Source organism: Carassius gibelio, chromosome B8 (genome assembly GCF_023724105.1).
Source record: "Carassius gibelio isolate Cgi1373 ecotype wild population from Czech Republic chromosome B8, carGib1.2-hapl.c, whole genome shotgun sequence".
Taxonomy (NCBI): domain Eukaryota; kingdom Metazoa; phylum Chordata; class Actinopteri; order Cypriniformes; family Cyprinidae; genus Carassius; species Carassius gibelio.
This window is the reverse complement of record NC_068403.1, coordinates 2,857,783-2,871,052: the sequence shown is the minus strand read 5'-3', so window position 1 is coordinate 2,871,052 and position 13,270 is coordinate 2,857,783. Positions and strand designations below refer to the sequence as shown.

At 41.5% G+C, this 13,270-nt stretch overlaps 1 protein-coding gene across 2 annotated transcripts in view; it reads left to right on the top strand.

Annotated features, from left to right (window-relative positions):
• Positions 1-13,067, top strand: part of LOC127963489 (tricarboxylate transport protein B, mitochondrial-like) — a 64,003-nt gene extending 50,936 nt beyond the window's left edge. The window contains exons 9-10 of one of the 2 annotated variants that reach the window (XM_052563428.1): positions 12,741-12,845; positions 12,933-13,067. In XM_052563428.1, coding sequence (XP_052419388.1) covers positions 12,741-12,845; positions 12,933-12,936 — 109 coding nt within the window. In that variant the 3' untranslated portion in view covers positions 12,937-13,067. The remainder of the gene's footprint in view (positions 1-12,740; positions 12,846-12,932) is intronic. The other variant, XM_052563429.1, reaches the window with a different exon arrangement.
• Positions 13,068-13,270: the final 203 nt, after the last annotated feature.

Genomic DNA, 13,270 nt, shown 5'->3' with positions numbered 1-13,270 from the left:
ACAGTTAAATTTTTTATATTGTGTTAAAAAGTTCCCAAAATTTTATTTTATTTTAAAGTTTGTGTAAGCAAGATCTGATTTTGTACAAGATAAACAAATCTCACAAATTACTTCATATATCTACACTTTATAATTAAAAATTTTAAACATTTATTAAGCAAGGATGCATTCAATTGATCAAAAGTGACCAAAAAAATTACTTCTACAAAACAATTATATTTCGAATAAAAGGTGTTGTTCTGAACTTTCTATTCATCTGTGAATCCTGAAAAATGTAATGCATCACAGTTTCCACAAAAATATGAAAGGTTTTCTACATTGGTAATAATCAGAAATGTTTCTTGAATAGCAAATCAGCATCAAGGTTATTAAATAAATAACTAATAAGTAATAAGTAAGCATCACAAACGGCCTTGAGTCAGTCAAGATCCGGACCTCAGATCGGGTTCGCGAATCATTTGAGTCAGATCGGGACTTCAGATCGGGTTCGCGAATCATTTGAGTCAGATCGGGACTTCAGAGCGGGCCCGCGAATCATTTGAGTCATTTGAGTCAGATCGGAACTTCAGATCGGGTTCGCGAATCATTTGAGTCAGATCGCGACTTCAGAGCGGGTTCGCGAATCATTTGAGTCAGATCGCGACTTCAGATCGGGTTCGCGAATCATTTGAGTCAGATCGGGACTTCAGAGCGGGCCCGCGAATCATTTGAGTCAGATCGCGACTTCAGATCGGGTTCGCGAATCATTTGAGTCAGATCGGAACTTCAGAGCGGGTCCGCGAATCATTTGAGTCATTTGAGTCAGATCGCGACTTCAGAGCGGGTCCGCGAATCATTTGAGTCAGATCGCGACTTCAGATCGGGTTCGCAAATCATTTGAGTCAGATCGGGACTTCAGATCGGGTTCGCGAATCATTTGAGTCAGATCAGGACTTCAGAGCGGACCCGCGAATAATTTGAGTCATATCGCAACTTCAGAGCGGGTACGCGAATCATTTGAGTCATTCCCACCAAGCCAGTACCGGACGTCATTTGGACGTCGTATTCTGGTCTAAATCAAGACGGCCCGTCATGGCCATCTTTTAGACCAAAAAGCGATGTTGAAAATTGGTCTTCATTTGTTCCATCGGATTTGGTCCAAATTAAGACAAAAAAGTGACATTTAACGTCTCTTATTTTATAAAAAAAAAAATTTAATCCAAATTTAGCCCAAAAATAAATGTAGATGGGCTTTAGTCCAAATTTAGCAGAAAAAAACTTTTATTTCGCACCACGAAGCCATTAACATAAACTAGTGAAGAAATATTAGACATCATGTCTGAAGCACTGTTAAATATATTGAAATATATTTTGAAAACACTTGATGGTCACGCGCTGAACTGGAGCGGAGAACATCACCATGGAAACGGGGCTCAGCCCAACCATCGTTGCCAGGGTAGCGGTTTTCAGCACAATTTGGCTATTTTAGAAAAGGAGTTGCGGGAAAAAATACGGAGTTGCGGGTTGCTTTTTTTTGGGCTACATTTATAATGTACCGCGGCCGCAAAAAAAATTAATTAAAATAAAATAATTGTGGATAAAGATAAAAGTGAACCTTTTATTAGTGGGCGTTGATCCCCGGGAATGAATAGTACTTGGCAACAAACGCTGCTTCTCGCGAGATGCGAGTAGGCGCGCGCCACATGTGCTTTGACATCACAAATCAAGCATCATCATCACGTCACTCACATCAAGAGAGCGTTGTAGTCAGAAGCGTCGGTTCGGTTGTCTGTGGATGAACAAGCAGCATTCTAAAATGTCAAGTAAATGGGGTGTAGTATCCTGGAGTAACCACTAGGTGTCATCTGTATATCTAAGTTGTTGGGTTCTATCTTGGCACGATTGGGATGGAAGAAGAGGTGCCAGGTGGAAGCAGTGTTTGATGTCTGTTGCTGTAACTGCTGCAAACAGAAAGTAAAGTATTAACTTCAACTCAATACATGTGGTGGTGATTTATATGGACATCACATCACATTTTGGCGACGAGGATGAAGCGGAAAGCTTGTGTTGACAACAGATTGAAATTGTGAAAAGGAGCAGAGTGCGGATAACTGTGATGAGGGGGAGAAGAAGCTTGATTAACCATGGCTACAGGAACTATTGGCTCACTAGCAGCATTTGATGCAAAAGTTCAAACATGGTAAGAGTATTCGGAAATAGTGGAGCAATTTTTCGTGGCTAATGGAATCGAAGATGAGGGTAAGCAAAGAGCTATTCTCATAAGTGTTGTGGGACCACAAATGTACAGTGTGATGCGAAATCTTCTGAGCCCTACGAAACCAAGTGAAAAGACTTATCAGCAACTGATAACGATGTTAAAAAATAATTTCAATCCTAAGCCAAGTGAGATTGTACAGAGATTTTAATTTGATTCAAGAACAAAGAAGCCGACAGAGACTGTGACAGAGTATGTAGCTGAGTTGCGTTGTTTAGCACAAGATTGTAATTACGGAGCAACTTTAGATCAAATGCTGAGGGATTGTCTTGTTTGTGGCATAGATGATGATCGGATTCAGAGACGATTGCTTTCAGAAGCAAATCTGACATTTGAGACTACTTTTAAAATTGCAGTAGCTACTGAAGCCGCAAGCAAAAATGTGCTCGATTTACAAAATAAATCCAGGGTACAGGCATGTAACAGCATCATGTTTAAAGAAAGGAAACCGGATCACTGGAAAAGAGGGGAATCTGGTGAACAAAAAGAAAGTAGAGAGTGTCACAGATGCTGCGGAAAAAACCACAAAGCTAACGAATGTAGATTTAAGAAGGATAAATGTTATGTGTGCAGGAAAATTGGACATATCGCCAGAGCCTGTCGCAACAAAAGCAAACAGAGTGGACACGTGACAACGGAAAAAGGGGGAAAAGGTGTGCGTCCGTATCGGGCATTCAATGTAAGTGAACATAATGAGAGTGATGAATCTGAAGAAACATTCACTTTGGCATGTGTAAAAACTGATGCATTGAAGAAAGTGAAACCCATCAATGCGGAGTTGCATGTTAATGGCAGACTGGTAAACGTTGAGATTGATACAGGGTGTAGTGTCAGTCTTATGAATGAGGGAATGTACAAGGATATCTGGAAACATTCAGAAGCTCCCAAACTGAGACGTACAAAAATCAAGTTGAGAACTTATACAGGAGAGCAAGTAGAGATAGTGGGTGTGGCTGATGTACAAGTAAAATACCAGCAGCAGGAAAAGAAAATGCCACTTTTCATAGTGAAAGGAACAGGACCATGCTTACTAGGCATAGCCTGGCTTGAAGAAATTCAACTACCATGGAGTGAGATAAAGCTGATACAGTCAGAGGTGATGACATTACAACAGGTGCTATCCAAGCATGAGGAAGTATTCAAAGAGGAGCTTGGGACATTAAGGGGTACTGCTGCTACTCTTCACGTGCCGACTGATGCCACACCACGGTTCTTTAGACCTAGATCTGTGCCTTATGCCCTGCAAACAAAGGTGGAGGAAGAGATTAATCGACTGCTACGGGACAAGATCATATCACCTGTTAAGTATTCAGAGTGGGCAGCTCCTGTTGTTCCTATCTTGAAATCAGATGGCAGTATAAGATTATGCGGTGACTACAAACTCACAGTCAATAGAGTTTCAACATTGGAACAGTATCCAATACCTAGGGTGGAAGATCTTTTTGCTCTATTGGATGGAGGAAAGCAGTTCACAAAATTGGACATGAGTCATGCATACCAACAAATTATCATGGATGAAAGCTCCAAGAAATACTTGACAGTGAATACACAGAAAGGGTTATTCACATATAATCGTTTACCCTTTGGAGTGGCTTCAGCTCCTGCTATCTTTCAGAGAACAATGGAGGGATTGTTGCAAGGTATTCCTGGATTAGTTGTTTATCTGGATGATATATTGGTGACGGGCGTAAACCAAGAAAGTCACTTGAAGACACTGGATGAAGTGCTGTCGAGACTGGAAGAAGCTGGTTTGCGACTGAAAAGAGTAAAATGTGTGTTCCTGGCAGATGAGGTGGAATATTTAGGCCACAGAGTAGATGCACAGGGTCTACATCCTTTGGGAAGTAAAGTGAAAGCCATTGAAGAAGCACCAGAACCAAGGAATGTCACAGAGCTTAAAGCATAACTGGGACTGCTTAACTATTATAACAAGTTCCTGCCAAATCTGGCAACGCTGCTGGCCCCCCTACATCTGCTGCTGAGAAAAGATGTTCAGTGGATGTGGAAAAAGCAACAGCAAGAAGCCTTTATAAAATCTAAAGCTCTACTAAAATCAGCAGAGGTGCTAGCTCATTATTCATCAGATTCAGAACTAACTTTGGCTTGTGATGCTTCACCCTACGGGGTTGGTGCAGTGCTCTCGCAGCGTATAAAAGGAGAAAGGGTGGAGAAACCTCTTGGGTTCATGTCTCGGACATTAACGCCAGCGGAGAAACGTTATTCACAACTGGACAAAGAAGGCTTGGCTGTGATTTTTGGCATCCCTAGATTCCACAAGTATTTGTATGGTCGTGCATTTACAATTTGCACTGATCATAAGCCTTTGATCCATTTGTTTAATGAAACAAAAGCAGTTCCTCAAATGGGTTCACCCAGAGTGCAAAGGTGGGCTGTGATGTTACAAGCATATCAGTATAACATTGTTTACAAGCCAGGAAAGTACCACCAAAATGCTGATGCGCTGAGTAGACTTCCAGTGCCAGGTGAGGCAGAACCTGATGACACTAATGATCAAGTGCTGATGATGGATTTAATGGACGGTTCGCCTGTGAGTGCAGCACAGGTTCGGAAGTGGACATCACACGACATAACACTCTCAATGGTACATGAGTACCTCTTAAAGGGTTGGCCTGAGAAAGTAGAGCCACATGTGTTACCGTACCATCACAGGAGAGATGCTCTCAGTGTAAAAGATGGATGTGTGACTTGGGGAGCGAGAATCGTCATACCATCGCAAGGTAGAGGGGCTGTATTGAAACAGTTACATCAGACTCATTCCGGCATGTCCAGAATGAAAGGATTGGCCCGATCATACATGTGGTGGCCTGGAATGGACCAGGATGTAGAGAGAGTGGTTCAGAAATGTGAGGTGTGTCAAAGTTTCAGAAAGGCACCTGCTCAAGCTCCTTTGCACCCGTGGGAGTGGCCAGGCTCACCCTGGGAAAGACTTCATGTAGACTACGCAGGGCCCTTTTTAGGAAGAATGTTCCTAATTCTGGTAAATTCTCATTCTAAGTGGATGGAAGCTGATCCTGTGATGCAGGCCACTTCCCAAATTACAATTGAGAAATTGAGAATGTGTTTCAGTACACATGGATTACCTAAAATGTTAGTATCAGACAATGGAACATGTTTTACCAGTAATGAGTTTGAAACTTTCATGGAGAGAAATGGTATTCAACATGTAACTTCAGCTCCGTATCATCCTTCTTCAAACGGCCTAGCGGAACGTGCTGTTCAAACTTTCAAGGAGGGGATGAAAAAGATGAAAGGTGACACTGTGGAGACAAGAGTAGCAAGATTCTTATTTAATTATAGAATCACTCCCCATGCAACAACTGGGTTATCACCTGCTCAAATGCTAATGTCACGGAAGTTGAGATCCGCATTTGACTTACTTATTCCTGATGTGAAGTTCAAAGTTTTGAAAAAACAGCAGAAACAAAAAGAAGGCCATGACAACAGTTGCAAACTTCGAAGTTTTGAAGTTGGAGATTCAGTGTACGTGAGGAACTATGCTGGTGGACCTAAATGGATTCCTGCAGTGGTGGAAGGTTGTACAGGACCTCTTTCATATAAGACTGCTCTGGGGCATGGACAAACAGTGAAAAGACATGTGGATCAAATAAGAAATCGTAGTACAGATGAGATGCTGGAGATTATACTACCCGCAGAGAGTGAACAGGATGGTGACATTTCTGCATTGCCTTGTGCGGATGTTGTCAAAACACCTGCAGATCAGAAGATGTCTGCCCTTGAGAAAGAACAATCGCTAGAATTGGCTGTTGTAGAAAAAGAAATTAACCAACCTACGAATCTGAGAAGGACTGCAAGAGAGAGACGATCTCCAGCTTACTTGAAAGACTATGTTACATAAGTCAAGTCAGTAAAAGACAATCAATTCAATCTAACTGGTAGTTGTTAACCTGTTTGTAAAAAAAAAAAGAATGTGATTGTTATACAGTGTTATATTTGTAAATAATGTTATTAGTATTTAGTTGGTGATATTGGTGGTAATAGTATTGAAAAAAAAAAATAACAATTGACAATTGATAGCTTAAGGAGGAGGGGATGTAGTATCCTGGAGTAACCACTAGGTGTCATCTGTATATCTAAGTTGTTGGGTTCTATCTTGGCACGAATGGGATGGAAGAAGAGGTGCCAGGTGGAAGCAGTGTTTGATGTCTGTTGCTGTAACTGCTGCAAACAGAAAGTAAAGTATTAACTTCAACTCAATACATGTGGTGGTGATTTATATGGACGATATCACATGGGGAAAGTATGGAAAGAAGTATCGCAAAGAATGGGAGACAGAGAAAGAATTGAAGGAGTGGATTCGAAGTGTTCCAAATGATTATAGAAAAGCGTTCTGCAAATATTGCAAATGTGAAGTAAGAGCTCACCACGGTGATCTGGTAGCTCATGCTGCGACTGAAAAACATAACTAAAATAATACGGCTCCTTTCTCAAATGCCAGAACATTATTTGACACAGGCAGTTCCTTTCTAAGAAATAATTTACCTGTGCAAGAGGCGGAGTTGAAGCTGGCTGCCCATGTTGCTTGTCACTCAAGCACTTCAACTGTTGACCACTTAGGAAGTGTTGTGGAAGAAATTTCGAAAAAAAGCATTCGTTTACATTGAAGGAAATGCACAGCACTAATTAATTTAGTGATAGGACCAGTAGTACATGAAGACCTTTTGGAGGATGTAGGAAGTGGTCCATACTCTCTATTTGTTGATGAGAGCACTTATGTCACGACCAAAAAACAAAGATGTATAGTCATCAGATATTACAGCAAAAAGCTCTCACGAATCATTAGCACTTTTGCAGGAATGATCAATATAGTAGCTGGTGATTCACTTACCATAGCAAATGCATTATTAAAAATTGTCCATACTGAATTGCATCGGTCTTGCAACTGATGGCTGTAACACAATGTGTGGGCAACATAATTCAGTGCTACAGAAATTCTGTGACCGCTATCCTCATATTATCTAAATAAAGTGTGTGTGCCATTCTCTTCAGCTCTGTGCATCAAAAGCCGTCAGTGTCCTCCCAAGAAATGTTGAGTACATGGTTTCTCAGACCTACAGTTGGTTTTCAAATGCCACCCAGCGTCTCCAAATATATTCTGAACTGTACAAAACCATAAATGTAGGTGAAAGCCCACTGATGATTCTGCAACTGTCTGACACTAGGTGGCTCGCTATTAGTGAGTGCATCAACAGGATCCTTGCACAGTATGTGGAGCTTAAGTTGCATTTTCAGTTGAGGAAAGACAGTGAGAGGAGCTATGCTGCGGAACTGCTGTACCAAATGTATAGTGACAATATTAACCTGATATACCTGAAATTCCTCCAACCAAATGTGTCAGAGTTAAACAGACTTAATAAAATCTTTCAACTTGACAAACCTGATCCTGCAAAACTTCTTACGGAACTTCTAACATTTTACCGGTCCCTGCTTGAGCGCATAGGTTTGCCGAAGACATTCCAGAGCTGGCAAGACATCATGGAGTTTAACCTTTCTGATGGGAATCTTTTGTCACTTATTGCCGTAGACTTTGGGGTGCAGTTCCGTCTTGCTTTGTTTGAAGCCAATGGAATAAGTGACCTAGCTGAACAGGACATGAAACGCAGGTGCAGGGACTACATGCTAGAGTTATCTAAGGAAATTAGGAAGAGAGTTCCAGATAACATTAAACAGTTAGAGGCTCTCAAATTCCTGTCACCGAGTCATACTCTGTCGTCAAGTAAGCCAAGGATTGATGATCTTCCCTTTTTCCACCTCTTCAAGGGAGATGTAGGAAAAGCAGAGCAACAGTGGAGAAGTAATTCAGACTCTGGAACAATGCAGAGGATGGCAAAACAGAGGACTTCTGGGTAGAAGTTTCTGCATACACAGATACTGCAGGTGATAAAAACTTTGAAGATCTTGGGAATTTCTTCTTGCTCTACCATTCAGCAATACAGCAGTTGAGCGTTCATTTTCCCAAATGTCACTGATAAAGAACAAGCTACGAAACAGGCTAGAGCAGAATTCTTTGCTAAATATAATGAGGATTCATCACCACAGATGCTTTCTCTCTTTACTGCTGAAATCTATTCAGCACCACCTGAGAAGGGTGGGGAAGAGAGCACCAATGTCTAAAATAAAACAGCCCCGAGATTGTATATGGTTCTGTTCAAATCTGTAATCAAAATGAGGCTGCGCAGTTAGACCATCTAAGAAGAAAATGTTGTGAAAAGTTCTGAAAAAAGAGAAGACAAACAACAACAAAAACAAAGGGACAAGTGTTCAAGTTCACCCAGTAAGCATATCTGTAATAATATTAGTGGTGGGCCGTTATCGCCGTTAACGTGCTGCGTTAAAACAAATATCGCCGTTAATCTATTCTCAAAGCTGGGTTGGGAGCTGGGTCTATACTAAGCAAGCTATGATGACTTTCACCTTGATATTTTATATAACTGACTCGCTGAGGACAGCCTAAAAAGATGACAGGACAGTTGACGGGCCACTGATGTGCATCGTGACGAAAGCTTATCTTTCTCACGTGTTGTTAAGCCGTACCGCTTGTCGATTTAAACATTAAAGCATCCAAACACAAGACGCGGAAAAGCTGAACAGAGTAGCGCGTGCCGTTCGGTGCGCACAAGAGAGAGAGAGAGCCGCGTATCACGGACAGCGACACTGAACCGAGCTCTCTTCTGCGAAGTTCACCTCGAAGTTCTTCCTGCACCCGAACGAACAAATGCAAATCGCAGTTTGAACAAACAAAAAGATGTGAAAGAGCCCAATTCAACACCACGGTGTTGTGGTGTTCAGAGCTCACACAGAGAAAGGCGTCACAAAACACTAGAACATCGAATTTGATTATTTTTGCTCTTGTGCCGACAAATACATACAAAATATGTCAAAATATTAGAGGTGGGCATTGATTAATTTTTTTAATCTAGATTAATCTCACTGTGATCTTGAAATTAATCTAGATTAATCTAAATTAAAATGGCTCATTCGAATTCTGCCGAAGGCATTCAGAATATGTGTTACCCAAATAAAATTGACAAACAGTAAGTCTTTGAGAAGGGGTTTATCAAGCTAGGTGGTGCATTAGAAAAGGGGCTCATCTCCTGTTTCCAAAATGTTTCACAAAGTGCTTGAAAAAGCTGTAAACTAATTCCACATTGCACAAGGTGCAAACAACTTTTTTTTCAAGTTTGTAGGTGTCAAGGTACAGAAACCAAATAATAGCACTGGATAGTCTTCAATGTAAAAATTAAATATACAATCAAACCTACATTTATTCAGACACCTTCAACATTTCTCACATTATTACAGTTTTGCTATATATATATATATATCAAAAATTATATCTGGTTTCTGAATAATTCTTGGTTTGACTGTTAAAACTACAAAGAAATCCAGTCAAGAGCAGTGAGTGATTTTCATTTTCATTTTCTTGGATTAACATTACAGAGGCCAGTAGCTAAATTATGGCGCGGCCACTTTAAGAGACCATGAACGTATCCAATATCATTCACATCCCATTTTTTCCCTCAACTGTTTACTTTCACTTAAGAAATAACTGACAGTTTTTTCGATCATCATTTTCCAAGGTGGATATTTTATTGATAAAAGCCAGTGTATGTTAATTTCGTTTAACAGTGTGTTAATTTTAATATTGATGCTTGTGTGTAAACAGAACAGCCGCAAATCTGGAGAGAAAAGCATGAGAGAAGTGCTGAGAAGAGAAAAAGTAAGTACAAGTTAGTACTTCTGACTACGGTCAGAAAATATCAGAGAGGATATGTTCTTATTTGACCTTTATTGTATGAGATTGTGTATAAAAAAACAACAGTGTGTGATATTAAGAATTTGGGTAAGACAAAAGGTTGTCTAATCTGAAAAATTGGGCTAGTTTTCATTCCATTTGGGCGGGTTTTGAGTTGTCATTGGGCTGGAAATATTTCTGGGACCTGGCAACCCTGAGCCCAACAGTCAAGCAGCCCGTGAATCATTTGAGTCAGATCGGGACTTCAGAGCGGGTCCGCGAATCATTTGAGTCATTTGAGTCAGATAGCGACTTCGGAGCGTGTCCGCGAATCATTTGAGTCGAGTCAGATCGGCACTTCAGAGCGGGTCCGCGAATCAATTGTGTCATTTGAGTCAGATAGCGACTTCAGAGCGGGCCCGCGAATCAATTGTGTCATTTGAGTCAGATAGCGACTTCAGAGTGGGCCCGCGAATCATTTGAGTCAGATCGGGACTTTAGAGCGGGTCCGCGAATCAATTGAGTCGAGTCAGATCGGCACTTCAGAGCGGGCCCGCGAATCAATTGTGTCATTTGAGTCAGATAGCGACTTCAGAGCGGGCCCGCGAATCATTTGAGTCAGATCGCGACTTCAGAGCGGGTCCGCGAATCATTTGAGTCGAGTCAGATCGGCACTTCAGAGCGGGCCCGCGAATCAATTGAGTTATTTGAGTCAGATCGCGACTTCGGAGCGGGCCCGCGAATCATTTGAGTCAGATCGCGACTTCAGAGCGGGTCCGCGAATCATTTGAGTCGAGTCAGATCGGCACTTCAGAGCGGGCCCGCGAATCAATTGAGTTATTTGAGTCAGATCGCGACTTCGGAGCGGGCCCGCGAATCAATTGTGTCATTTGAGTCAGATAGCGACTTTAGAGCCGGCCCGCGAATCAATTGTGTCATTTGAGTCAGATAGCGACTTCAGAGCGGGTCCGCGAATCATTTGTGTCATTTGAGTCAGATAGCGACTTCAGAGCGGGCCCGCGAATCAATTGTGTCATTTGAGTCAGATAGCGACTTCAGAGCGGGTCCGCGAATCATTTGTGTCGAGTCAGAGCGGGCCCGCGAATCATTTGTGTCATTTGAGTCAGATAGCGACTTCAGAGCGGGTCCGCGAATCATTTGTGTCATTTGAGTCAGATAGCGACTTCAGAGCGGGCCCGCGAATCAATTGTGTCATTTGAGTCAGATAGCGACTTCAGAGCGGGTCCGCGAATCATTTGTGTCGAGTCAGAGCGGGCCCGCGAATCATTTGAGTTATTTGAGTCAGATCGCGACTTCGGAGCGGGTCCGCGAATCATTTGTGTCGAGTCAGATCGGGACTTCAAAGCGGGACCGCGAATCATTTCATCGTTTTATTATTTGCATCCTTTTTTTTTTATTATTTCCTGCTCTGTACTTCAGTCTTTCTTTCAATGCTTTATACACATCATGATAATGACAGTCTGAACATTATGCATTAAATTTAATTCACCATCATTTATTAATTTATTTTTACTTGTATTTTGCCAGGACCATTTCAGGCTTTGGGCCCTATCTTGCACCCAGCGCAATTGACTTTGTACACCGACGCATGTGTGTCATTCATATTTTGCACCCGCGCAAAGCGCGCTTTTCCCTCCACAGAAGCACGTCGCTAAACTAGTGAATGAACTTGAGCTCCCTGGGCGGTTCAGCGCACACAATCCCTGGTGCTATTTTGCTGTTCCATTAAACAATTGCGCCACTGACCAGAAAAAACCTAGTCTAAAGTCAGTGGCGCGTTGCGCGTTGTTCATTATGCTATTTTAAGGGCGCATGCTTGACCATAATGTATAGCGTGCACAACGCGCATACACTTTGCTCATGTAATCTACACAGATGCAACAGTTATTTTTGCATATCATAAATTGTTACACTAAAAAAAATATTAACACATGAGATGACGGAAATCATTGTGGTGTATTTTGGGTGGGTTTCTCCCATCCCCATACAACACAACTTCTCTGTCTTTCACTGCTCTTACAAGAACATCAGTCTCCTCGGCTGTGAACCGCTCCTGGCGTGCGCCTGGTAAATACGCCACAATAAAAGCAATCCATAATGGAACTTGCGCACCTGCTTTTAAAGGGAATGTTGGATGACGCTCTGATTGGTTTTTTCACGTTACGCACAAACCACACCTATGAATAATGAAGCTACTTCAGACCAACCCATTTTAGATTTGCGCCGGGCGCAAGAGCCATTTATCCCGCCGGGAAAATAGCAACAGCGCCGAGACCCGCCCACAAAGTTACTTGCGCTTTGCTCTTTGACACTTGCGTTTCAGATCGTTAAAATAGGGCCCTTTAATTTTATATTAGGAGATACAAATAAGTCAAATGAAAAAAAAAAGATTAGTCTTCTACCAAGCAATTGCTTTAGAAATGATAGTATGTTGTATTTAAGTTTTGCATTATTTTGGCATAGTCTATCATTCCAGTATACTTTTCTCAAAAAAACAAACAAAAAAACAAACATTTTTTGTTGTTGTATGTGAATAATTGTAAGTATTGGAAACAATATAAAATGTTTGTTCATCTCATATTCGTCACTCTTGGTGTAAATTGCAATTCACTGAAAAGAGTTTAAAGTGCATATGATGGGATGTATATAATGTGTGTTTGTAGTAAGTGATGCTCTGAATGTGTCTCTCAGGAATCAGAGGGACGTATCAAGGCCTCACAGCGACCGTCCTCAAACAGGGATCCAATCAGGCGATCCGGTTCTTCGTCATGACCTCTCTGAGGAACTGGTACAAGGGTGAGAGTCTGCAGCATCACACTGAATATAAAACACTCAGAAAGAGTCTCATCTGATCACATTGGGTGTTTTCTGGATGTGTTTTAGGTGACAATCCCAACAAATCCATCAACCCCGTCATCACCGGAGCGTTCGGTGCGATCGCAGGAGCGGCGAGTGTGTTTGGAAACACGCCGCTGGACGTCATCAAGACCAGAATGCAGGTGCACAGATCAGTTATCAAGATTATTATTCACGTTTATTTAAAATGTATTCAGAATTTGATTTATAAAGCACTAAAAAAAATAAGAAAGTGCTGTATAAAATAAATAAAAAAATATAGGAAAACTAAATATTAGAAGAAACAAGAAAACAAATCAATATCAATATCTGGCCGCTAGAGGGCAGAATCTGCATTGACAGATCTGTGTGTGTGTGCACTTACT